This window comes from Chrysemys picta, chromosome 17 (assembly GCF_011386835.1).
Source record: "Chrysemys picta bellii isolate R12L10 chromosome 17, ASM1138683v2, whole genome shotgun sequence".
NCBI classification, from domain to species: Eukaryota; Metazoa; Chordata; order Testudines; family Emydidae; genus Chrysemys; species Chrysemys picta.
This window is the reverse complement of record NC_088807.1, coordinates 6,471,648-6,495,027: the sequence shown is the minus strand read 5'-3', so window position 1 is coordinate 6,495,027 and position 23,380 is coordinate 6,471,648. Positions and strand designations below refer to the sequence as shown.

Genomic DNA, 23,380 nt, shown 5'->3' with positions numbered 1-23,380 from the left:
ACATCGAACCCAGAGGCAGTGCGACACAGCAAGACCTATAGACTCTGGATTCAAACTAAAGCCTACAAAAAAGATGGGCGAGATGGAAGACTTTGGACGGTAACGTTCTGCTGCCAACATGGGAGGGCATCAGTGCATGCCCAACAGAGACCCAGCTCGTCCTTGTGCCCGGCTTTCCTGGCCAGTTACCGCCACAAGCTACGATCCCAAGCTGCGAAATCAAGCTATGTTCAGGACTGGTAACTATGCAGCAGCTGCAGAACATCTGGGGTGTGTGTGTGTATAAATATTAGTTATTGGTTATAAATCAAATTGTGTTATCATAATAAAATGTGGCATCTTTGTCTTGCCCCCTGAAAAGATCCTGTGTAGTTTTGCCTGCATAACACTAATGAGTGACGTCGCTTATAAAAGAAATTATACGCTTTTTTTTTGCCTTTTTATGCAATTTGGCTACTAGTCCCTTTCTGTCTGGTTACTTTGGAGAAAGATTCTTTTCCAGAACTGGATCAGCTGTCTCCCCATCACCCAGTAGCTGCTGTTGGGGTTGAAGAACAAGGAATGGGTCTTCCTGCTGTAGGATGTCCTTGGCTCTCTGTACAGCTCTCTCAGCCTCTCCATTCACTTGCGGGTGTGCTAGGAATGTGATCAAAATCATATTGCATTCAGAATGACTTACATTCTGCTGCAGTGAATTGTGGGCCGGGTGTGGCAAGAGTTGTCCTGCAGTACGAGAGTGAGCAAAAGTGCACACCAGTTTCTCGATAACACTGCAACCTGTTATGTCTTTCAGTACATCACTTCCTTTTACCTGCAAAAGTAGTCCTTGATGACCAGGTGAAGATGTCTCCTCAGAATCAGCACAAATCTGCAGCTAGTCTTTTCCAAGGCCTGTCTGGTGTAGGGGTGTTGTTATTCAAGGCTCTTCGTGTTGTGTTGGTCTGTTAGTTCTGCAATGTTCACGGGCAGATACTCTATTCTTTCTGTCCTTGCTAATGTCCGGCCACCATATTGACCGGTTGGCCTGTTCACGACATTCAGATAATCCTTGATGTCCTTCAGGGGTGAGGTTTAGCATTTCTCCTCCATCTCATTTAGAAGTCCGCTGCAGTTGCCTTTAATCATGAGTCCATTTGACTTGCCCGATTGTCCAGGCCCTGCAAAGTCGTTCCTTAGCGCCCTTTAGACACTTGGGCCAACCACGCCTCATGTAATTTAGAACTTCCTGAAGTTGTGTCTGTCATGTTGGCTTTTTGTAGCTGGAGTCGTCTCTTCTCTGACACTGGTCTGGAGCACCCACGGAAATAAAATGGTGGGTGCTGAGCACCCACGGGTGGCCCCCCTAGGAGCACCTCTCCCTCCCTCCAGCACCTCCTGCCTGCCGTGGATCAGCTGTTCTGCCGTGTGCAGGAGGTGCTGGGGGAGAGGGTGGGGTGGGCTCGGGGGGCAGAACAGGGTGAGAAGAGGCGGGGTGGGAGGAGATGGGGCGGGAAGAGGTAGGGTGGGGTTGGGGCTCTGGTGGGAGGAGTGGAGTGGGGCCGGGGCCTGAGGCGGAGCTGGGTGGGGGAACCCCCCGGCACATTAGAAAGTCAGCACCTATGCACTGGTCTGTATGTGCCCACAGCATCCACATACACCTTCCAGCTGACGAGTAGCTGAGTGACATGTTGGGCTCTGTGACAGTCAGATTAAATCGCATTAACCTTAGCAATAGACGTTGGCATCTCAGCTTGATCCAGGTTTGATCTCAGACCTGATTCCACCTTTGTTCATTGTCTGTCCCAAAATGTACTTTTCCTTCTTTAGCATCAGTCTCGACTAGCTGAATCATAGAATATGAGGGTTGGAAGGGACCTCAGAAGGTCATCTTGTCCAATCTCCTGCTCAAAGTAGGACCAACCCCCAGACAGATTTTTGCCCCCGATTCCTAAATGGCCCCCTCAAGGATTGAGCTCTTAACCCTGGGTTTAGTAGGCCAATGCTCAAACCACTGAGCTATCCCTCCCTCCCCCCACAGGAGGGTGAGGAATTTGTTGAGGGTTTTGTTGCGTTCTTCCGTCAAAGATCCACATATCAGAATATTGTCTAAAACTACCCTTTGTGTTCCGCCATCTTTCTTTGGAAAATGTCAGGTGCACTGATAATCCCGAAAGGTCGCCTTCGAAAGCAAACTCTCCCAAAGGCTGCGATCAGTGGTGTCAATTCAGAACGCGCCTTGGCTAAAAGAAGTCGCCAGAATCCACTCGAGGCACCCAGCTGGGAGAATACTGCAGCTCCTGCCACTTTGCGGAGGAAGTCATCCAGTCAGGGAAGCTACATCTTCCTCTCACAACGGCTTCACCAAGAACAGATTTGTTTTTTCCCATATAACTGGTGCCCCGGGGGTACACACCATTGCGCCAATCCGCTCCCTTTAACTCAATGCCTGCTTTATGAAGTAATGGGATAGGACGTGTGTACAGGCTATATGGCTCAGCACTGTCTCTTAAAGTGATTGGTGCTTGATCTCCTTTCAGAAGTCCAAAGGTACCTGGGGAGGCTCTGCGTCCCTGCCCCCTTTGTGGCCACGCCCCTGCCCCTCCTCTTCCCCTGAGGCCACGCCCCCTGGCCAAGCCAGAAGTCAGAACCAGGGGGGGAGGGACCCAAGAGCAGGCCCCAGCCCGTGTTCCTGCCTCCTGGTCCCCCCGCCCAGAGCAGGTTCAGGGGTCCACAGCTTCCCACAGCTGCCCAAGCTCCCCGAGCCAGGCTTCACTTCTGGCCTGACCGTGGGGTGGGGTCTTGGAGGGAAGAGGCGGGGCAGGGGGCCGAGCCTGTGGTGAAAAGTGGACAGTCCATGGCCCCTTGGATCCCATTGAGTTCTTCCACCTGTCTCACTAGGCCCGTCCTGGCAGCCACGCTGTGGCCGAGAAGGCTGTCGGTCGCGCCGCGGTTCTTTGGTCATATGCACTCTGAATGTCCTTGGAAGTTGTTTCTGTGGTGAAAGGGCCCCTGCCGTTCAGAATCCCTCCAGGGCTACTCAGGGCTGCGTCAGGTGATTCCAGCTCCGGGAGGGGTTGGAGGTGACTGAGCTCCTTCTGAGATGGCTGACGTCAGCTCCTGAGTCCGTCTTAAAGTCAATAGCCTTGTCATGAATATTCAGTTTCATTCTCCGGGCTGGCTCTGTGTCGTCACACGTGATAGATCCCGGAAACAACAACTCGTGATTGTCTGGAATATTGCTTCGACGCAGCAAACGGCTGACAAATGTCGATAGTTTGCCCAGTTTTTATAACTTGTGCCTTTGGCGATACATCCATCCATTGGGCTATGGCTTTTTCCACACCTTGGGCACACAGGCTGAAAGTCTTTCATTGTTGCCTGGAATTTGTCCCTCTTAGTGTCAGAGAGCTTACGACAGTTATTTTTAGCATTCGTGCCTGTCAAGGCTCCTTCCCCACTCTGAACTTTAGGGTACAGATGTGGGGGCCTGCATGAAAACTTCTAAGCTTAACTACCAGCTTAGATCTGGTCCGCTGCCACTACTCCCAAATGTGCTAATTCCCTTCCCTGGGTAGCCTTGAGAGACTCTTCACCAATTCCCTGGTGAATACAGATCCAAACCCCTTGGATCTTAAAACAAGGAGAAAGTAACCATCCCCCTCCTTTCTCCCACCAACTCCTGGTGGATCAAGATCCAACCCCCTTGGATCTAAAAAACAGGGAAAATCAATCAGGTTCTTAAAAAGAAGGTTTTTAATGAAAGAAAAAGGTAAAAATCATCCCTGTAAAATCAGGATGGAAAATAACTTTACAGGGTAATCAAACTTAAAGAGCCCAGAGGATCTCCCTCTAGCCTCAGGTTCAAAGTTACAGCAAACAGAGGTAAACACCCTAGTAAAAGGTACATTTACAAGTTGAGAAAACAAAGATAAACTAACACGCCTTGCCTGGCTGTTTACTTACAAGTTTGAAATATGAGAGACTTGTTCAGAAGATTTGGAGAACCTGGATTGATGTCTGGTCCCTCTCAATCCAAAGAGCGAACAACCCCCAAAACAAAGAGCACAAACAAAAGCCTTCCCCCCACCAAGATTTGAAAGTATCTTGTCCCCTTATTGGTCCTTTGGGTCAGATGCCAGCCAGGTTACCTGAGCTTCTTAACCCTTTACAGGGAAAAGGATTTTGGAGTCTCTGGCCAGGAGGGATTTTATAGTATTGTACACAGGAGGGCTGTTACCCTTCCCTTTATAGTTATGACAGTGCCGTTTGCAGCTTTTATGCAAGTTTCAGGTTTTTCACTCTGCTCCTGCACACTGCTGAGCTGTGCGTCGGGGTCAATCTGTTTTTTATTTTTGTCCGTTAACCCGCTAACCAGCCTGGCTCTGATATTTTCATGTTTTGCTTTCCGAAAATTACAGTTTTCAGTCAACGCATGCAGAGCTCTTATAAAACAGTCAACATTTCCCCCCTCGTTCTTGAATTCGCTGCTCTTTCATACCCCCCATTTCTCAGAGGTATAAAGTAACCGCCAAACACTGCCAGGCCTTTTCATCGTCATCTTTGTGACTGTCTTCTGGAAAGCCAAAGGGTTTAAAAACGTGTTCTGCCTGCTTCCCCACAGCATAGATTAAAGACGACACCCGAATATCTCCTGTTTCCTGGTGGCGCTTTGTAGCAATTCAAAATCTTGCACCATGCTGCTTCTGGTCTGTCCGCTGGGAAGCTTTGTCAAAGCTGAAGTTCTCTGGGGTGCTGGTGGTGCCATCCTGCAACCTTTTCATAGATTCATAGATTCTAAGACTGGAAGGGACCTCGAGAGGTCATCGAGTCCAGTCCCCTGCCCGCATGGCAGGACCAAATACTGTCTAGACCATCCCTGATAGACATTTATCTAACCTACTCTTAAATATCTCCAGAGATGGAGATTCCACAACCTCCCTAGGCAGTTTATTCCAGTGTTTAACCACCCTGACAGTTAGGAACTTTTTCCTGCCTAATCCTCCCTTGCTGCAGTTTAAGCCCATTGCTTCTTGTTCTATCCTTAGAGGCTAAGGTGAACAAGTTTTCTCCCTCCTCCTTATGACACCCTTTTAGATACCTGAAAACTGCTATCATGTCCCCTCTCAGTCTTCTCTTTTCCAAACTAAACAAACCCAATTCTTTCAGCCTTCCTTCATAGGTCATGTTCTCAAGACCTTTAATCATTCTTGTTGCTCTTCTCTGGACCCTCTCCAATTTCTCCACATCTTTCTTGAAATGCGGTGCCCAGAACTGGACACAATACTCCAGCTGAGGCCTAACCAGTGCAGAGTAGAGTGGAAGAATTACTTCTTGTGTCTTGCTCACAACACACCTGTTAATGCATCCCAGAATCACGTTTGCTTTTTTTGCAACAGCATCACACTGTTGACTCATATTTAGCTTGTGGTCCACTATAACCCCTAGATCCCTTTCTGCCGTACTCCTTCCTAGACAGTCTCTTCCTATTCTGTATGTGTGAAACTGATTTTTCCTTCCTAAGTGGAGCACTTTGCATTTGTCTTTGTTAAACTTCAACCTTTTTACCTCAGACCATTTCTCCAATTTGTCCAGATCATTTTGAATTATGACCCTGTCCTCCAAAGCAGTTGCAATCCCTCCCAGTTTGGTATCATCCGCAAACTTAATAAGCGTACTTTCTATGCCAATAGCTAAGTCGTTAATGAAGATATTGAACAGAGCCGGTCCCAAAACAGATCCCAGCGGAACCCCACTCATTATGCCTTTCCAGCAGGATTGGGAACCATTCATAACAACTCTCTGAGTACGGTTATCCAGCCAGTTATGCACCCACCTTATAGTAGCCCCATCTAAATTGTATTTGCCTAGTTTACCGATAAGAATATCATGCGAGACCGTATCAAATGCCTTACTAAAGTCTAGGTATACCACATCTCACAGCTTTGTTGCTGTTTTCCCGCTGGTTCTGTTCTCGGGCACTAGTTTTAACTTCTGACCCATGCCATGTATACCTTGTACAGGGTAGGTGACAGGGCTGCTGGTAGCCGGTCAGGCTCCTGTACCAGATACGGGCTGGCTACAGATATGGTCACTATATCTAATGCTCTGCCCGTACCATATGACTGAGGCTAGCGTAAATACGTTATGTCGCACACAGCACCAGCAGGTGGTTGTCTGATATAATACAGTGAAGCATCCATTACACCCAGGGGAAGGGCTGGGGGCTCCGGCGCTCCCCAGCAGGGGGATGGATTCAGCCCGGAATCACCCCCCAGAACAGCCTGGCAGCCCCATGCCTGGGTCCATCAAAGCCCAGCCTGGCCATACCCCTGGGGCGGCTGGCAGGGCCTGTGGGACCCACCTCAGCGCAGAGCTCAGCGGCTCTCACTTGGCCAATGCCGAGCCCTCCCCGGGTGGGTGCTGGCAGCTGGCAGACAACACCCCCCTAGAGAAGGAGCGCGGCGCACAGGGGCAAGTCTGCCACCAGCGCGGGGCCATTCCCAGCGCCAGACAAGCGCCCTCGGCCTGACGACGAGCCAGTTTGCAGCACAGTCCCATTCTGGGCACTGGGGGCCCTGGCAGTGCCAGCAAGGGGTGCCCCCCACCAGAGCTGAGGAAAGTGCCCCAGGTGAGACAGAGCCAGGGGGCTGAAGAGCTGGGTAGAGCCCAGCGGCCCTGCTGGAGCCAGCGGGCGGGGGCGGGGGGATGCCTAGCAGGGCTGGTGTGGGGGCAGCGTGGCCCAGGCTATCCAGGTCGGGTGATGAATGTCACTGCGACATGATGGTGGATGGTGGTTTCCCAGAATGCCGTTGGGTGAAGCCTCAGTGGAGGGGAGGGGCAAAGGGCTCCACGGTGCATGGGACAGACAGAGGCATGGGAGGGGGAGGGAGTTGCCGTGTCAATGGGCACAGGCCCATTGCCAGCAGAACGCTCCCTTGGGAGGGGTGACCGGTGCCTGGAAGGGTCACACTGCGCATGCCATGCTCCGGGCAGACTGCAAGAAACAGGGCAGCCAATCCCCAAAACTGGGGGCTTATTCTATAAGTAGAGTCACCAAGTCAGTAACAAAACAGCTTCTGCCGCACCCCACTTGATTAACCAGAAGCCAAATGCAGCCCCCCGTAGGCATTGCAGCCCCTGCCTCCCATCCAGACAAGCAAGTCTGATATAGTGAGAGGTTACTGAAAACCCAATTCGCCATATGTGAGGTTCTTACTAATCCCAAAGGATCAGACACTTACCCCCAGGTCAATATGAAGCTCAGATCTTACCCGACTATCACGCCGTCGGCCCAGAGAATTAGAACAGGAGAGAGGCAAAATGGAGGGGTCACAAGGGTCTTTCGTATCCTTTGCCATGTGCGTGGAATTGTACTGTCCCAAGCAGGACAAATTGCTGGAACAAGGTGTATAGTGGGGGTGCTGGGAGCCATTGAACCAGACTGTCAACCCTGGATTGGATGGAAACCACTTCAAGCCAGGGGGTGCAGCAGCACCACCCACACCCCTAGTTCCACCACCTCTGGTCCCAAACAAAGCCCACCGCCCAGGGGCATGGCTGGATTTTAAAGAAGCCTTATTGAGGGCGCAGGCACAAACCATCCCGATGTGCAGAGAGAATAGCAAATATGGCAGGCGACCAGCTTGGCTTAACAGAGAAATCTTTGGTGAGTGTAAACACAAAAAGGAAGTTTACAAGAAGTGGAAAATTGGACAGATGACTGGGGAGGAGTATAAAAACATTGCTCGAGCATGCAGGGGTGTAATCAGGAAGGCCAAAGCACAATTGGAGTTGCAGCTAGCAAAGAATGTGAAGGGTAACAAGAAGGGTTTCTACAGATACGTTAGTAACAAAAAGAAGGTCAGGGAATGTGTGGGCCCCTTACTGAATGGGGGAAGCAACCTAGTGACAGATGAAGTGGAAAAAGCTGAAGTACTCAATGCTTTTTTTGCCTTGGTCTTCACAGACAAGGTCAGCTCCCAGACTGGTGCACTGGGGAGGAGGTGAGCAGCCCTCAGTGATGAAAGAACAGGTTAAGGACTATTTAGAAAAGCTGGACATACACAAGTCTATGGGGCCGGATGTAATGTATCCAAGGGTGCTGAGGGAGTTGGCTGATGTGATTACAGAGCCATTGGCCATTGCCTTTGAAAACTCCTGGCGATTGGGGAAGATCCCGGACGATTGGAAAAAGGCAAATATAGTGCCCATCTTTAAGAAAGAGAACCCAGGGAACTACAGACCGGTCAGCCTCACTTCAATCCCCAGCAAAATCATGGAGCAGGTCCTCAAGGAATCCATTTTGAAGCACTTGGAGGAGAGGAAGGTGATCAGGAACAGTCAACATGGATTCACCAAGGGCAAGTCATGCCTGACCAACCTGATTGCCTTCTACGATGAGATAACTGGCTCTGAGGATAGGGGGAAAGCGGTGGACGTGATATACCTTGACTTTAGCAAAGCTTTTGCTATGGTCTCCTACAGTGTTCTTGCCAGCAAGTTAGATTGGATGAATGGACTATAAGGTGGATAGAAAGCTGGCTAGATCGTCGGGCTCAACAGGTAGTGATCAACAGCTCGATGTCTAGTTGGCAGACGGTATCAAGCGGAGTGCCCCAAGGGTCGGTCCTGGGGCCGGTTTTGTTCAACATCTTTATCAATGATCTGGATGATGGGATGGATTGCACCCTCAGCAAGTTCGCAGATGACACTAAACTGGGGGGAGAGGTAGATACGCTGGAGGGTAGGGATACGGTCCAGAGTGACCTAGACAAATTGGAGGATTGGGCCAAAAGAAATCTGATGAGGTTCAACAAGGACAAGTGCAGAGTCCTGCACTTAGGACAGAAGAATCCCATGAACCACTACAGGCTGGGGACCGACTGGCTAAGCAGCAGTTCTGCAGAAAAGGCCCTGGGGATTACAGTGGACGAGAAGCTGGATATGAGTCAGCAGTGTGCCCTTGTTGCCAAGAAGGCTAATGGCATATTGGGCTGTATTAGTAGGAGCATTGCCAGCAGATCGAAGGAAGTGATCATTCCCCTCTATTCGGCACTGGTGAGGCCACATCTGGAGTATTGCTTCCAGTTTTGGTCCCCCCACTACAGAAAGGATGTGGACAAATTGGAGAGAGTCCAGCGGAGGGCAATGAAAATGGTTAGGGGACTCCAGCACATGACTTACAAGGAGAGGCTGAGGGAACTGGGGTTATTTAGTCTCCAGAAGAGAAGAGTGAGGGGGGATTTGATAGCCGCCTTCAACTACCTGAAGGGGGATTCCAAAGAGGATGGAGCTCGGCTGTTCTCAGTGGTGGCAGATGACAGAACAAGGAGCAATGGTCTCAAGTTGCCGTGGGGGAGGTCTAGGTTGGATATTAGGAAACACTATTTCGCTAGGAGGGTGGTGAAGCACTGGACTGGGTTACCTAGGGAGGTGGTGGAATCTCCATCGTTAGAGGTTTTTAAGGCCCAGCTTGACGAAGCCCTGGCTGGGATGATTTAGTTGGGGACTGGTCCTGCTTTGAGCAGGGGGTTGGACTAGACGACCTCCTGAGGTCCCTTCCAACCCTGATAGTCTATGATTCTATGAAAGTTACTGGCCCAAGATGGACACCTGGGTTCAATGCCCAGCTGCACCACAAGCTGCCTTGGGCAGGTCACCGCATCTGGTCTGGGCCTCAGCTTCCCTGTGGGACGGGGTTATGAGCCTCCATTGTCCGTGAGCCCCTGGAGACAGAGTCCCCCGGTGTCTGAGCAGTGCCCGGCTCAGGCGCTACCGTGATACACGTAATAGCTCCTAGGTGCTGGATTCTTACCACTGACCTGTCCTCTTGTGGATTCAGCTGCCGTCTCTGCATCACAGCCGCTAGTGCGTGAATGAACCCAGGCTCACCACTCCCCATTTTAAGGCTGAGGCACCGAGCTGTGACATGCCTGGCCATGCAGGGAGTCTGTGGCACAATCAGGGATGGAACCCAGGCATCCTGGGTCCTTAGCCACTATCCCGACCTTCCCTGGTCATGGAGGCTGCCCCGGGGACCCCAGCTGGCTTGGTCCTGCGTCTCACTGGGGGCTCCCCAGAGTCCCAGCTCCGTGTGAGGGAATGGAAAGGCCGACGCTCTGCCTCCCCCAGCCGGCAGCTCTGCCAGGACCCTCTGCGCAGATGGGACGGCTCCCGCAGCCGCTGGCTGGGAGACGCAGGCAGCTCCTGCCCTCAGGGAGCCAGTTGGCGACATGGGGGGACCGGGTTCATGCTGGGTGAGCAGGTTTTGGCTTCTCTCTCACAGCCAGGTGTCACTGCACGAGCGGCAGGGCTCAGTGCGCCACCGTGAAAGCAGCCGGGGCTTGAGCTAGCCCAGGAGCTAGTCGCCGTGGGGAAGGGCAGGGGGTTATGATGGAGTGAGGAGTGGAGCCGTCGCAGCCGCAGCAGAGACAGGGGAATGCAATAGAACTGGACGTGCACTAGTGCACAGTAAAGGCTGGCTCACAGTTCTTGCTCCCAAGGGGCAGAGTTAGGGACGCAAAGGGGCAGAGTTAAGGCTGTGGTGGTAACCTTAACTTGGGATTTGCTGACTTCTCACTGCCTCCCTTTGTGCAGCCCCCTCGCCCCGCTCTGCACCTCCCTGGTGCCAGCACCCCCAGTGCACTCCCTGCATGGGCACTGTGACCCCATGCTGGCAGCCCCCCCCCAGTTCCCCCCGAGTGGATCTCAGAAAGGCCCCACCCCAGGAACCCCTAATGCCCCAGCGACTTGCAGAGCAAGGCCACTAAATTCCACCCATTGGGCCCCGGCTCCAAGTGAGAGCTTAGACCCGAGACTCCTCCCTGGACTGAGCCAGGCTACTCCCATGTCAGAGGGAGCTTGGGGCGGGGGGGACGGGGCCCCTGAGGGGGTGGAGCCTTGCAATGGGGGTGGAGTCTGGGACATGGGGGTCCCTATGGAGGCAGAGCCTGGGGGAGGTGGGGACCTTGCGGGGGCAAAGCCTGGGGCAGGGAGGACCCTGCAGGGGCAGAGCCTGGGGCAGAGGGACCCTGTGGGGTCTGAGCCTGGGGCAGGGGGGGACCCTGTGGGGGTGGAGCTTGGGGCAGGGGGGACCCTGTGGGGGTGGAGCTTGGGGCAGGGGGGACCCTAGGGGCGGTGCCTGGGGCAGGGGGGACCCTAGGGGCGGTGCCTGGGGCAGCCGGGTGTTGCAGGAGGCAGAGCAGGGGGCAGGGAGGATCCAGGAGGCAGCCAAAAGCCAGGTCAGCATCCTGCCCCAGCCCCTCTGGGCCGCCTGAGGCATGGGAGCTGTTCGGAGTCACTTCCTGGTTGGGAACAATGGGCCATGAATCACTGGTGTCCCTGGGAGGATGCCCTGCCGGGAACCTCCTACTGCCTCGTGGGACCCACTGCGGGTGAATACGGGCCCATCCCTTCCGGTTCTGCTACATCTTGATGCTGGGCGAGGGTCCCTGTATAAACACCCCATGCCCCACCCCAGAGGTGGCTGCATCTAGGTGCAGGGACCCTGTATAAACAGCCCCCATGCCCCACCCCAGAGGTGGCTGCATCGGGGTGCAGGGACCCTGTATAAACAGCCCCCATGCCCCACCCCAGAGGTGGCTGCATCGGGGTGCAGAGCCCCTATATAAACAGCCCCACCCCAGAAGTGGCTGCATCTCAGCACCATGCCAGTGGCTGTATATCAGATATCAAGGCCCTTTGATGAAATGGGGAGATCGTGAGATGAAATGTCTGAGACCCTCTGCCACGGCCCTTCCGGGGGGTGGGGGTGGAGGGGGGCAGGGAACAGGCCTCACTCCAGGGACTTCCCCTCCCAATGTGGCCAGCCCTAGAGAAACGCTGTTTAATAATTAGCAGTGAAGCTGATGGCGGCGGGAGAGTCCGCAACAAGGTCTCAGCACCCGCTGGGCTGGAGCCGGATTTAAGTGGTGCCGAGACTTTGCCGCGGTCTCCTGCACAGAGGTCACCGTCAGGGGGCTGCCCCGGCCGGTTAGCACCGTGATCAACACGCGGCAGCATGGCCTGGCACCGGCCTGGCATTCCCTCGGCCAGCTCTGCCTGCGTGGGCATGGGGAGCAGGCGGGCGAGAGCTGGGCTCAGGTGCCACTGATGGTCTCAGGCAGGTATAACAGCCCCTAAGGGCGTGTGGCGCTGGGAAAGCAAGGCCAGGCTGAGGGCGGGTGGGAATTATCAGAGCGCTGGGTGGCTGCTCCTGGTCTGGGATCAGCGGGGGCTTTCCTGGGTAGTTTTCATGCAGGGAGCTGGGCCGCGGCTGGGGGGGTGGGGGTGGCGCTGGCTGGGATCGTGTTCAATGAAAGAGGTCTGGGGTTGGTGTGTTCGCTCAGTAAACGACGTGACACTTTTCACACGCACACAAGCAGCACTTTGGGTCCAATTTGTCAGGTTCGGAACCAATTTCTACATGAGACTTTCGGGGGGACTTTTTTTTCTAACGTTTGTTTCAAACTAGTGAGGCCATTTCCACGCTCGCTCGCTCCTTTTTGCTTTTTGATTCCTGGCTGAGATGGAAGGGGAATGCCTGACTTTTACTGTCCAAAGGGGGGGGGGGATTTTTGTTTGGGGGGGAGGGAACCACAAGTTTGAAATGAAAGTGTTTTATGCAGCACTTTTTCGGCCCGTGTCCTTGTTTGCGTGGGACAACCAGTTAGACCAGGACTTACACGCTTTGTAGGGTCTGTGCCGCAAACAGAGCTGAAGAACTCGTCGCTACGGGCACTGGACTGGGAGCCAGGACCCAGTTCTGGGAGGGGAGCATGGTCTAGTGGTTAGAGCAGGGAAGGCTGCAGCCTGGGGGGGCATGTATGGAACAGCAGAGGGGCTGTTTGTCGGATGAGGGGGTCAGCCACACTGCAGGGGGGGTGGGGAGGTGTCACTGGCAGAGTGGAGGGAGTCACATGATTAGGGATCAAGTCACAGGGTTTAAGGCTGGGGGGAGCCATTAGCAGCTCTGGGCTCAGCTCCTGGCTAGCCTAGGCCCGGGCATCTTGCCCGGTACCTTGTTTGGCGGAAGCATCACCCCCAAAGGCGGCCAGGCTGCACAGGAAGACCCCATAAAATGGAGAATCCACCATGGCGCCGGGGAAGCTGTTCCATGTGTTAATCGCTCTTGGAGCCCAAGGAGGAATTTTCTGTCCTATTTTTTATGAGGCCCATGCATGCCTCAGTTTCCCCTGTACTCTGCATTGCTCCCCAGCGGGGGTTAACGGGTTACGTCTGCTCTTGGGGCAGTGCAGGAGGTGTGCGTCGCCTCCCTGGCTGGGGTCCAATGACTGGGTCAAAGGACCCACAGTGTGGAAAATCCGAGCCCACCGGCACCCACCGGGGTTTCCCCACCGCTGAGCAGGGCCCCGGCTGGAGAACAAAGGGATGGGAGGTGATGGGAAGGGCGGTGAGGTGTTTGGGCTGCTTTCATCAGACGCAGACAAAGGGCCGGCGAGACAGAGCCTGGAACAGACCAGCTGGGCTGGTGGATGGCGCTGGCTGGGCCTGGTGGACCATCGCTTAACCTTGATTCCTCTGGACTCCCCCGTGGAGGCCCGACGCTGGGCTTCAGCCGACCAATCAACCCGGTTCTGTTCTGCCCGCGCTGGGGGTGTCAGTCCTTGCAGGGGGGACAAGGTTCTCCCAGGAGCTTGGCTGGCCCGCGGAGCGCGGCAGGAGGGCTGGAGCCCAGAGGTTCAGTCTCAGACGCAGGGAGCCCACGTGGCCGACCCTGGAGGATGAGTGAGACCCTCGGGGGGCCTGACCCACTGACAGCTTCCTCCAGGAACCTTATCCCCAGCTGGCAAGTGTCCGACTGCAGCCCCTGGCCCTTGTCCTGCCACGGCTGGGTCAAGGAGCCCGTCAGGAGCCGGGCTGGTCTCCCCAGGAAGGAGCTGGGACCCGGTGATCAGTCACCTCCCAGCCTTCTCTGGGACCAGCTGAGCAGGCCGGGTTCTGCCCGTCCCGCGTCGGCAGCCATTTCTCCAGCCCAGCGACCGTCTATGTGCCTCTTTTCTGCCCCCGCACAATTTATCCACGTCCCTTTTAACACGTGGGCCCAAGAGCTGAACGCAGGATCCAGCATCTGTCTCCCCACGGCCGGACACGGGGAAAATCCCCTCCCTGCCCCTGCCTCCCACTCCCCTGTTTGTCCCACCCAGGATCCCATGAGCCCTGCATGTCCCCACATGGCCCTGGGAGCTGGGGTGTGGCTTGTCCACACTGACCCCTAGATCCTGGCCAGAGCCCGGCTCTCCGGGGTGCAGCCCCCGGGCTGGAGGTGGGGCCTGCCACTGCACTCCCAGACGTGTGACAGTGCACGTGGCTGGGACACGCTCTGTGCGAACGGGCCCAGCTCACGCTGGCGGGCGCCCTGTCCTCGGCAGCATTCACCACGGCCCCCGTGTTCGGGGCTCCACGGTGCTGCTACATTGACTGCCAGCTCCTCCCCGGGGGCACTGGCCAATGTCAGGCCTGGAGCCGAGCCCCCCTAGAAACCCCCATGCACCGAGGTTCCCCCAGTGCCGACTCGTCTGTGGGATCCGCCTGTTCCCACCCCAGTGAGAGGGCTTGACTGACACTGTCTCGCTTGTTAATCAGTCGTGCTCCTCAATCCGAGAGCCCAGCACTCCACATGGGGGACACGAGTCCCACTGGGGCCTGGGGAGCAGAGGGGCCTGCCCCCAGGAGTGGGGGTACAGCTGGGTTTCCAATCCAAGGCCCCGGTTTTCGGGTGGGACTAGCGGCGTGGAGGGTCGAACGCGAGACCTCACCCATCGGATTGGCAGGGAGCAGCGAGGGCCCATTGCCCCTGGGTGGGACAAGCTCACCCACCACTGGGAGCCTCCAGGTGTCCTGGCTGACATGAGACTGGAACCCAGGGGTCCTGGCTCTGAGGCCAGGGCCTTCTCTGCCCCCTGGGGCCGCGGGCGCAGGTTCTGGCCGGCTCCCTGCCCTCGAAAGGGGGGAGAGCGTCATTGCGGAAATGAAACCAGCGGAGACTCAGTTCTGCCCCCTGGCGGGTCCCTCATGGATGGAGCAGCACCCGTGAGACCAGCCCGTCCCAAACTGGTGTTTTGGGCCCACCTGGGGCTCAGATCCGCCCGGCTCCGCGTGGGGGTCAGAGCCCCCTGCCGTGTGGGTGACTGACAGCTGAGCCTTTCACAGCCGTTCAGTCTGGCCACAGAGACCTGGACTCTGCCCTGAAGCACCTCCAGCACTGCAGCGACCAGCCGGGGGTGAGCGCGGCCAGCTGGCACGTCCTGGTGCAAGTGACACAAACGCCACCCCAGGGCTGCGAGTTCGGGTCCCGCCCCGCGCCGGTGACTGTCAGCAGCGGCTGGGTGACGAGGGGCTGAGCGCAGAGGGGGATCTGTGGCAGTGACAATCTCCGAAAGTTGCTCTAAACTCCGCACACTGATGTGACAATGGGTGGGTCTTGTCAGGGCAGGGTGTGTGTGTCAGTAATGGCGGCGGGGGGTGGATTTGGTGAAAGGCTTCCTCGTGCACAGGCTGTCCCGGACGTTTCCACCTATGGAGCACTCAAAAATTCCCATGCTGTGGGGGATCGGCTTGAAAATTGGTTTGTCACCCCAGGGCCAGGGCATGACTCCGTGGAGCAAATGTTGTGGCATTTACTCAAGGAGTTCCTGAGACCAGCCGCCCCCGTGCTCTCAAAGCCAGTTGCCTAGGTAGCCGGGCTTGCAAACGGGCAGGTCGCTCGCAGCAGCTGGTGCCATAGGGGTCACTTGGGGCCAGGCTTCCCCAGACACAGCCCAGCCCCATGTCCTTTGCAAAGCACTTGAAACATCCACACGCCTCGGGAGACGGAGCGGGAAACCTGGCGGCTCAGACCACGGGCTGGGCGAGTGTTTGTGGTGCACATTTGACACTATTTGGTCAAGGGGCTGCTGAGAGACAGCCCCCCCCAGCTGATTTGAAAATATTCAGTCTTTTGATGCAGTAGGAGGGGAAAATGTAGCCCCCCCCATTGTTGTCCCTGAGCTCGTCACCGGCCCAACGCGGCACGTTAGAAATATTGCCAGAGTCACGGCCCCACCCGCCTGTCGGCCCCTCTGCCAGCCATGGCCCACCTCTGCCAGCTGCCCGTCCGGAGCCCAGCCTGGCCCGGGCTCACGCAGTGGCTGAGGGGGGCTAGAGCTGCCCTCCCCCCACAGGAAATCTAGGCTTGTGGCCCCTCTGGGCAGGGTGGGGGGGTGCACAGGTCTCACACTGGTCTGAATGTCGGGGGTCTCTCATCACCCCCACAGCTGCTGCCCCCTGGCCCAGGAAATGCTTCTGCCCCACAGCCCCACCTCTAACTCCTGGAGATCTTCCCCCTCCCAGCAAGCTGAGGGCCTGCCCTGCTCCTGGGGGAGGGTGGCCCAGGGGAACAGGCAGGGACCCCTGGGCTGGGGCCAGCTGGGTGTGCTTACGGGGAGCTCTCACCCGGCGGCACTGCCGCTCCTCTCCGAGGGGCCGTCGAGAGGAAGCTGCCCAAGTCCCAGCCGTGGGCCGTGCTGCCCTGTGGTATCCCGCTGGGGGGTTACCCTGCCCGAGCCTTGGGGCAAGCAGCGATTCATGCCCCGGCGCTGCTAGCGGATGGGAACGGGGAGCCCTGCTGGCGCTGCACAAGGGCTGGGCAGGACGGGCTGCGGCCGAGCGCCGACGTTCCCTTCGCGGATCCCTGGCAGGGACGGCGAGAGCCGGGCTGGATGTGGCTACACGGTGCTCCTTGCACCCTTCCGCATGCCCAATGCCCATGGCACTGCCAAGGGCAGGGGCAGCTAGTGCAGGAGATGTTCCCTGGGGGGCAGAGGGGTACGCGGCACCTGTTCTGAACGGCCCTGGCAGGGCGGGCTGGAAGCCGGCTGTCAGCGCAGACAGTAAATCGCCACTGTCCTGAGATCTTGTGCCTCAAAAGCATTTGGCCCATTTCCTCTCCAGCGCTCGGAGCCGGGATCTTCTCCGGGTCCCTGGGGTTCATGCCAGGGCCCATCACCGGGGTCTCTGGGCAGCGCCGGCCAGAAGGAGCTGTTTCCTGCCACTCTGCTGGTTTGTGTCTCACAGGCCTGGCAGGCCCCCGGGGCTGAGATGCCGTAACCCCCTGCGGGGGCGGGGGAGGGGGACAGTGTGGCACTGTCACTCAGCTGTTGGTCCCTGCCCCCGCCCCCCCGAAATCACCATACAGCCCTGGCCATGTTCCAGAGGGGCCTGGTCCCAAGGGTGGGCTGTGCACCTGCTCTTGGATGGGACCCGGCCCTGTCTGGGTTTTGGCTGTGTGGGGTGGCACACCTTGTGCCCCCCAGCACTGAACCCTAGAGGGGCTGACCCTGCAGGTCTGGGCCCTGGGGGTGCCGGAGGCTTTGTCCCCCTCTAGTGGCTGTAGGCTGAGCTCCTACTGGTTATTTAGCCCCAGTCTGACGTCCAGCCCCAGGGGGTGACGCCCAGCTAGACTTGAGCCCATCGGGGAGCCCCGGGGCCTCCAGCTGGCTCCATCCACCTCCCGCAGATCATTATCCCGGCCCTTTCCCTTCCCAGCCCTCTGCCCCCCGCGTCGTCTCTGGGCCCATCAGTAGGGTTGCCGGGTGGCCGGTTTCCGACCAGAACGCCCAGTGGAAAGGGACCCGGGTGGCTCCAGTCGACACCACTGACCAGGCCGTTAAAAGTCCGGTCAGCGGCGCAGTAGGGCTAAGGCAGGCTCCTTGACCGGCCCCGCGCAGCTCCCAGAAGCGGCGGCCTGTCCAGCTCCTGGGGTGGGGGGGCAGCCACAGGGGCTCCGTGCACTGCCCCTGCCCCGAGCGCCGGCTCCGCAGCTCCCATTGGCCAGGAACGACAGCCAATGAGAGCTACAGGGAAGGTGTCTCCAGGTGGGGGCAGCACGTGGAGCCACCCGGCCGCCAGAGAGACCTGCTGGATGCGAGCGGGAGCGAGCGGGTTGAGGAGGCGAACGGGGAGGCGAGCGGGGGGGGGGGGAGGGCGAGGAGCCCCCCTAACAGAACCTCCCCCCCAATGCCTCCTGCCCGCTGGCAGGCCTCGCCAATCAGCGGCTCCCCCTCCCTCCCAGCGTCTCCCACAGATCTGACATTTCGCCATGTCAGGAGGCGCTGGGCGGGGAGGGGAGAGGAGCGAGGGCACAGCGCACTCGGGGGAGGGGGCAGAATTGGGTGGGGGAGGGGCAGGGTGGGAAGAGGCGGGGCAGGGGTAGGGCCTTGGGGGAAGGGGTGGAGGGGGGCAGGACTCGGGCAAAGCGCCCCCTGGCAGATTAGAAATTTGGTGCCTAGGGCCTGGGCCATGCACCCCCCCAGGGATAGCCCTGCCTGTGCCCCAACCCCCTGCCCCAGCCCTGAGCCCCCTCCCGTGCCCCAACCCCTTGCCCCAAGCCTGCGCCCCCTCCCACAGCCTAACCCCCTGCCCCAGCCCTGAGTCCCCTCCCGTGCCCCAACCCCTTGCCCCAAGCCTGCGCCCCCTCCCACAGCCTAACCCCCTGCCCCAGCCCTGAGCCCCCTCCCGCGCCCCAACCCCCTGCCCCAGCCCAGTGAAAATGAGCGAGTGAGTGTGGGTGGGGGAGAGCAAGCCATGGAGGGGGGAGGGGGGGATGGAGTGAGCAAGGGCGGGGCCTCAGAGAAGGGGTGGGGCAAGGACATTCGGTTTTCTGCAGTCAGAAAGTTGGCAACCCTACCCATCAGGACAGATGCCCCCCACCCCTGAGTTCCCCCCCTGGGTTCTCAGGGTCTCCCTGGTAACAAGGGGCCTAGATTCAAGTACAGGATATGTGTGTGGGGGGGATCGCCTCTCTCCCCCAGGCCTGGAGGCCTCCACGGGTGCAGCCCCTGGGTCCCTGCCAGTGAGGGTGTCACCCGCTGCCGCTCCAGCTCTGTGCCCCCAATCCCGCTGCTGTGGGGCATCCCCCACACGAGGGGCCGGCAGTCCCCAGGGGCTTGTGAGCAGGGGAGGGGCGACGGAGCCCCCCTCATGGCAGCCCCATGGCTGACAGGTCGTGTCCCTCCCCCAGGGGGTGCTGGCCAGTGCTCTGCCGCCAGCCCTGCCCAGCCCCTCACCCCACAGCCGGGGGGGAGGGGGGCCAAAACTGCCCCGGGGTTTTTTTCTTCTCTCAGAGGGGAGTCGTGCGGCTCAATGGCACCACCTAGGGGCTGCGGCTGGGACCTAGCTGCTTGGCTCAGGGTAAAATGGGATACGCACCAGCAATTAATTCCACCTCCCCCCCCCGTGCATGAACCCGAGTGTGTCTGCCCCAACACACACACACACACACACACACACACACACAGAGCCGGCCCCTGAGTGCATCCCCCCCAACACACACACACAGAACTGGTCCCTGGGCGCATCCCCCCTAACACACACAGCCAGCCCCAGGGCGGTTCACACACACACACACACAGCTGGCCCCAGGGCGGTTCACACACACACACGCTGATTCACACACACACACACAATCACACACACACACACACAGGTTCAATCACTTGCCTTTATTGGCTGGGCCGGGCGTAGAAGAGCTCGGTGCCCCCGCTCTTTGGAAATACTGGTTCATGCTTTGGCCCCTGCCCTTCGCCCCCTTCCCCCCCCGGCGCCAGGGACGCCAGGATCACCCCCACGTCCAGTGCAAATACGGCTGGCTGGGGAGGGGGCGCGACCCACATGCCCAGCAGCCTGGTGGGGAAGGGCAGAGCCAGCCCCAATCCTGGCTGGAGGGTACATTCTGTGTCCCTCTCCCATCCCCCCCAGGAAGGGGCACATGTCACCCTTGATTCCCCCCCCCCATTCCCCAAGCAGCTTCCTCCCCGGTCCTTGGGGGGGAGGGGAGCCTGAGCCCCCTAAGAAAGGGCAGCACCAGGCACCCTCCCCCACAAAGTGCCCCCCCGGAGTCTGGGTCTGCCCCCTGGGCCCTGTCCCGCCCCAGCCTTTCAATATAGCTCTGGATATAGACTCAATACATATATAGATCTCTGGAAAATACAGCCCCCGCCCTCCCCGCTCCATGCCGGCCCCCCCATGCCCCGCCCCCTAGACGAGACGCCATTGCAGGACACTGGTGTCGGTGCCGCCGGTGGAGAGCAGCAGGCTGTCGTCGGGCAGGAAGGCAACGTTGGTCACGTGGCTGCTGTGCCCGCCGGCCGCGTGGCTCGGGGCCTGCCAAGGAGACGGGCGGGGTCAGGGCCGGGAACCTGCGGCAGCCGGGGCCATGGCTGGGGCAGAGGGGCTGGGTTGTGGGGGAGGGCAGGGAACGACCCAGAGGAGACTCAGCCTGGAGAAGGGGCCCCCTCATCTAGGGGCAGTGAGAGATGGGGGGGAGGGGCAGTGCTGCAGCACCGGGGACATGGCTGGCACGGGGGGCACCAGGGGGTGGGGCACGGGCTGGCACTCACCCACAGCTGGCGTGGGGCACCAGGGGGTGGGGCACCGGGGGTGGGCACAGGGCTGGCACACACCCCCAGCTGGCGTGGGGCACCAGGGGATGGACACAGGGCTGGCACTCACCCGCGGCTGGCAGCAGGGGTAGGAGAACAAGTGCACTTTGCCGAAGTCGTCGGCGGAGGCCAGGAGTTTGCCGTCGTGGGAGCGGCACACGGCGTTGATGTCTGTCCCGTCCGCGCCCTCCGGCCAGATCCCTGCCAGGGCAGACAGGGCAGGTCAGGCCAGGCCTGAGCACGGGGCCACCCCAGAGCCCCCACTCCCGCTCCCTAACTGAGCCCCATCCATCCCCCGGCCCTGCTCCCCGACCAGCCCCCCCAGCCGCACCCGCACCCCAGCCCCACTCCCCGACCAGCCCCCTGAGCCCCGCTCCCCGACCTTCTGCCCCACACCCCCAGCCCTCTGCACTGCTCCCCAACCTGCCCCCAAGCCCTGCTCCCCAACTATCCCCCTGAGCCCCGCTCCCTGACCTTCTGCCCCATACCCCCAGCCCCCTGCACCACTCCCCAACCAGCCCCCCGAACCCCGCTCCCCGACCTCCCCTCCAGCACAATCCACTCCCCAATCCCAATCCCCGACCAGCCCCCCGCTCCCCGACCTTCCGCCCCACACTCCCAGCACCGCTCCCCAACCTGCCCCCTAAGCCCTGCTCCCCAACCAGTGACCCCATCCCCACCCATGCCCCTAGCCCCCTCCCTGACCAGCCCCACCCACCCCCTCGCTTCCTGACCAGACCCCCAATCTGCTCCACAACCTTTTACTCACCTGCCACCCCCAGCCCCTACAGCCACCCCCAGCCCTGGTCCCCAAACAGCCCCCCAGCGCAGCAGGATCAGCCACGCCCCACAGCCGGGGTGAGTGTGTCCTGAGTGGGGCTGGCCCCCAGCTCCCTGCTGCCCCGGCACTCACCGAAGACCCCGAAGCCCAGCACGCAGCTGGCCGTGGCCCACTCCAGGTTGCGCACGGCTCCGGCGTTGGGGATCTGCCGGCAGGTGGTGGGGTCCCCTGGAGACAAGGGGGCCGGATGAGCAGGGGACCCTGCCCCACAGAGCAGCCCCAGAGCCCCCAACCCCAACAGCCCAGGATACTCCCCTGGCAGCAGGGGTCTCCCTGTGCTGCCCGGAGGGGGGGGCAGTCCCATAATCCCCCCATTATGGGGGGGACCAGGGTGCAGCCCTGCCACCAGCCAGCGCCAGGAGTGGAACCCAGGAGTCCTGGCCTCCAGGTCAGCCCTGAGCTGGCTGCACCTTGGGCCCCTCAAGTACCTTCCTGTATTAACCGTTTACTCCCCAGGCTGAGGATGTGGGTGTCTCTGGGCCCCGCAGGGAAATGGGGGGCCCTGGGCTACCCACTGCCGAGATGCCCCACTGGGGACACAGGACTATTTCTCTCCTCCCAGGGGGGAAGAACACGCCTGCCCCTGTTTTGATTTGTCACTGCCACCTTGGGGCCAAAGCATCCCAGCCTTTAAAGCGTGGTGCCCAGCGGGACCCCAGCTCCTGGCATGGTGCCCAGCGGGGCCCGGCTCCCCGGCCCAATACCCAGAGCCTGGCAAAGCACCCAGGGGGGCCCGGCTCCCCGGCCTGATGCCCAGAGCCTGGCGCAGTGCCCAGCGGGGCCTGGCTCCCCGGCGCGATGCCCAGAGCCTGGCGCGGTGCCCAGCGGGACACGGCTCCCCAGCACACCCCAGGCCTCACTCACAGTACAGGATCTCGTAGTCCCCAGAGTTGGTGACGAAACAGCTGCTGTCGGCTGCCCAGTCTAGGTGAGTGATGAAACTGGAATGACCCTGTGGGGGAGGGGCAGAGGGGGTTAATGGGCGGGGGGTAGGGTGACTGACCCTGGGGGGCAGGGCAGGGGGCTAGCGAGGGGTGTGACCGACCCCAGTGGGAGTATTGACCTGGGGTTCTGGGGGTGCCTGTGCTACAGAGAGAACAAGCATCTGGTTCCAGAGGGGCCCCGAGAGGCCCCCGGCTCGCTCCCCGCCCCTGGCCAGAGCAGCCCTGTGGTGAGCCTCGCGGGGTACATGCTCGGCAGTGCCCTCCACTGGCCACCCCCTGCGCTGCAGGGCGAGTGGCTCCACCAGCCCTATGGGCGCCCCTCCAGCAGAGCCCCGGCGAGGGTCCCTCCTTCCCTGCCCGGCCCCGCGGGCGCCCCCGCCCGGCCCCCACTTACCGAGCACTTGCCAACGCGGCTGTACTTCCTACCGTCCTCGGAGACACCGTACACGTAGACGAAGTTATCGTGGGAGCCCACGGCCAGGTAGCTGCCATCTGGGGGCACAGAGAGGAGGAGCTGGGCAGAGCCACACGGGCTGCGGAGCAGGGCCTGGGCCAGGGACGGACGGTGGGACGCCCCTCACGGGAGCCAAGGGGCTACTGGAATCGGGGACGGGAAGGGCTGAGGATGCGGGGTCAAGGCAGGCATGACAGGGTTGGCTCCCCCAGCTCTGCCGATGCCCCTCAGTCCCGACCCACAGCCCCTGCTAGCCCAGCCCTGGGCTCCCCACCCCCAGCCCTGCCGGTGCCCCTCACTCCCGACCCACAGCCCCTGCCAGCCTAGCCCTGGGCTTCCCCCAGCTCTGCCGATGCCCCTCACTCCCGCCCACAGCCCCTGCTACCCCAGCCCTGGGCTCCCCCCAGCTCTGCCGGTGCCCCTCACTCCTGACCCGCGGCCCCTGTTAGCTCAGCTGCAGCTGCCCCCGCAGTGCGCTGGGTGTCCCCTACCTGGCGAGAAGCCGACGACGGAGATGGGCTCGCTGCCGTCCGTGTGGATTGTGACCAGGTCCCGTGTCTCCGTGTCCAGCACCAGCCACCTGGTGGGGAGAACGGGACTGTGGTCCAGGGACCCTGCACCTGCCCAGCATCTGTCCGATGGGGGGGGGGGGGGGGGTAGAAGGGCCTGGCACCCCCTCTCCTATAATAATCCTTCATCTTGGGGTCTGGCCCTCTGTGGGGCT

At 59.5% G+C, this 23,380-nt stretch overlaps 1 protein-coding gene across 2 annotated transcripts in view; it reads right to left on the bottom strand.

Annotated features, from left to right (window-relative positions):
- Positions 1-19,463: 19,463 nt before the first annotated feature.
- The window catches only part of EML2 (EMAP like 2), a 42,264-nt gene continuing 38,347 nt past the window's right edge, over positions 19,464-23,380 (bottom strand). For both annotated transcript variants that reach the window (XM_065571689.1, XM_065571690.1), the window contains 6 exons: positions 23,148-23,236; positions 22,597-22,694; positions 22,123-22,210; positions 21,331-21,426; positions 20,488-20,618; positions 19,464-20,139 (listed from right to left, as the gene is read on the bottom strand). In XM_065571689.1, the coding sequence (XP_065427761.1) occupies positions 20,014-20,139; positions 20,488-20,618; positions 21,331-21,426; positions 22,123-22,210; positions 22,597-22,694; positions 23,148-23,236 (628 nt within the window). In that variant the 3' untranslated portion in view covers positions 19,464-20,013. The remainder of the gene's footprint in view (positions 20,140-20,487; positions 20,619-21,330; positions 21,427-22,122; positions 22,211-22,596; positions 22,695-23,147; positions 23,237-23,380) is intronic.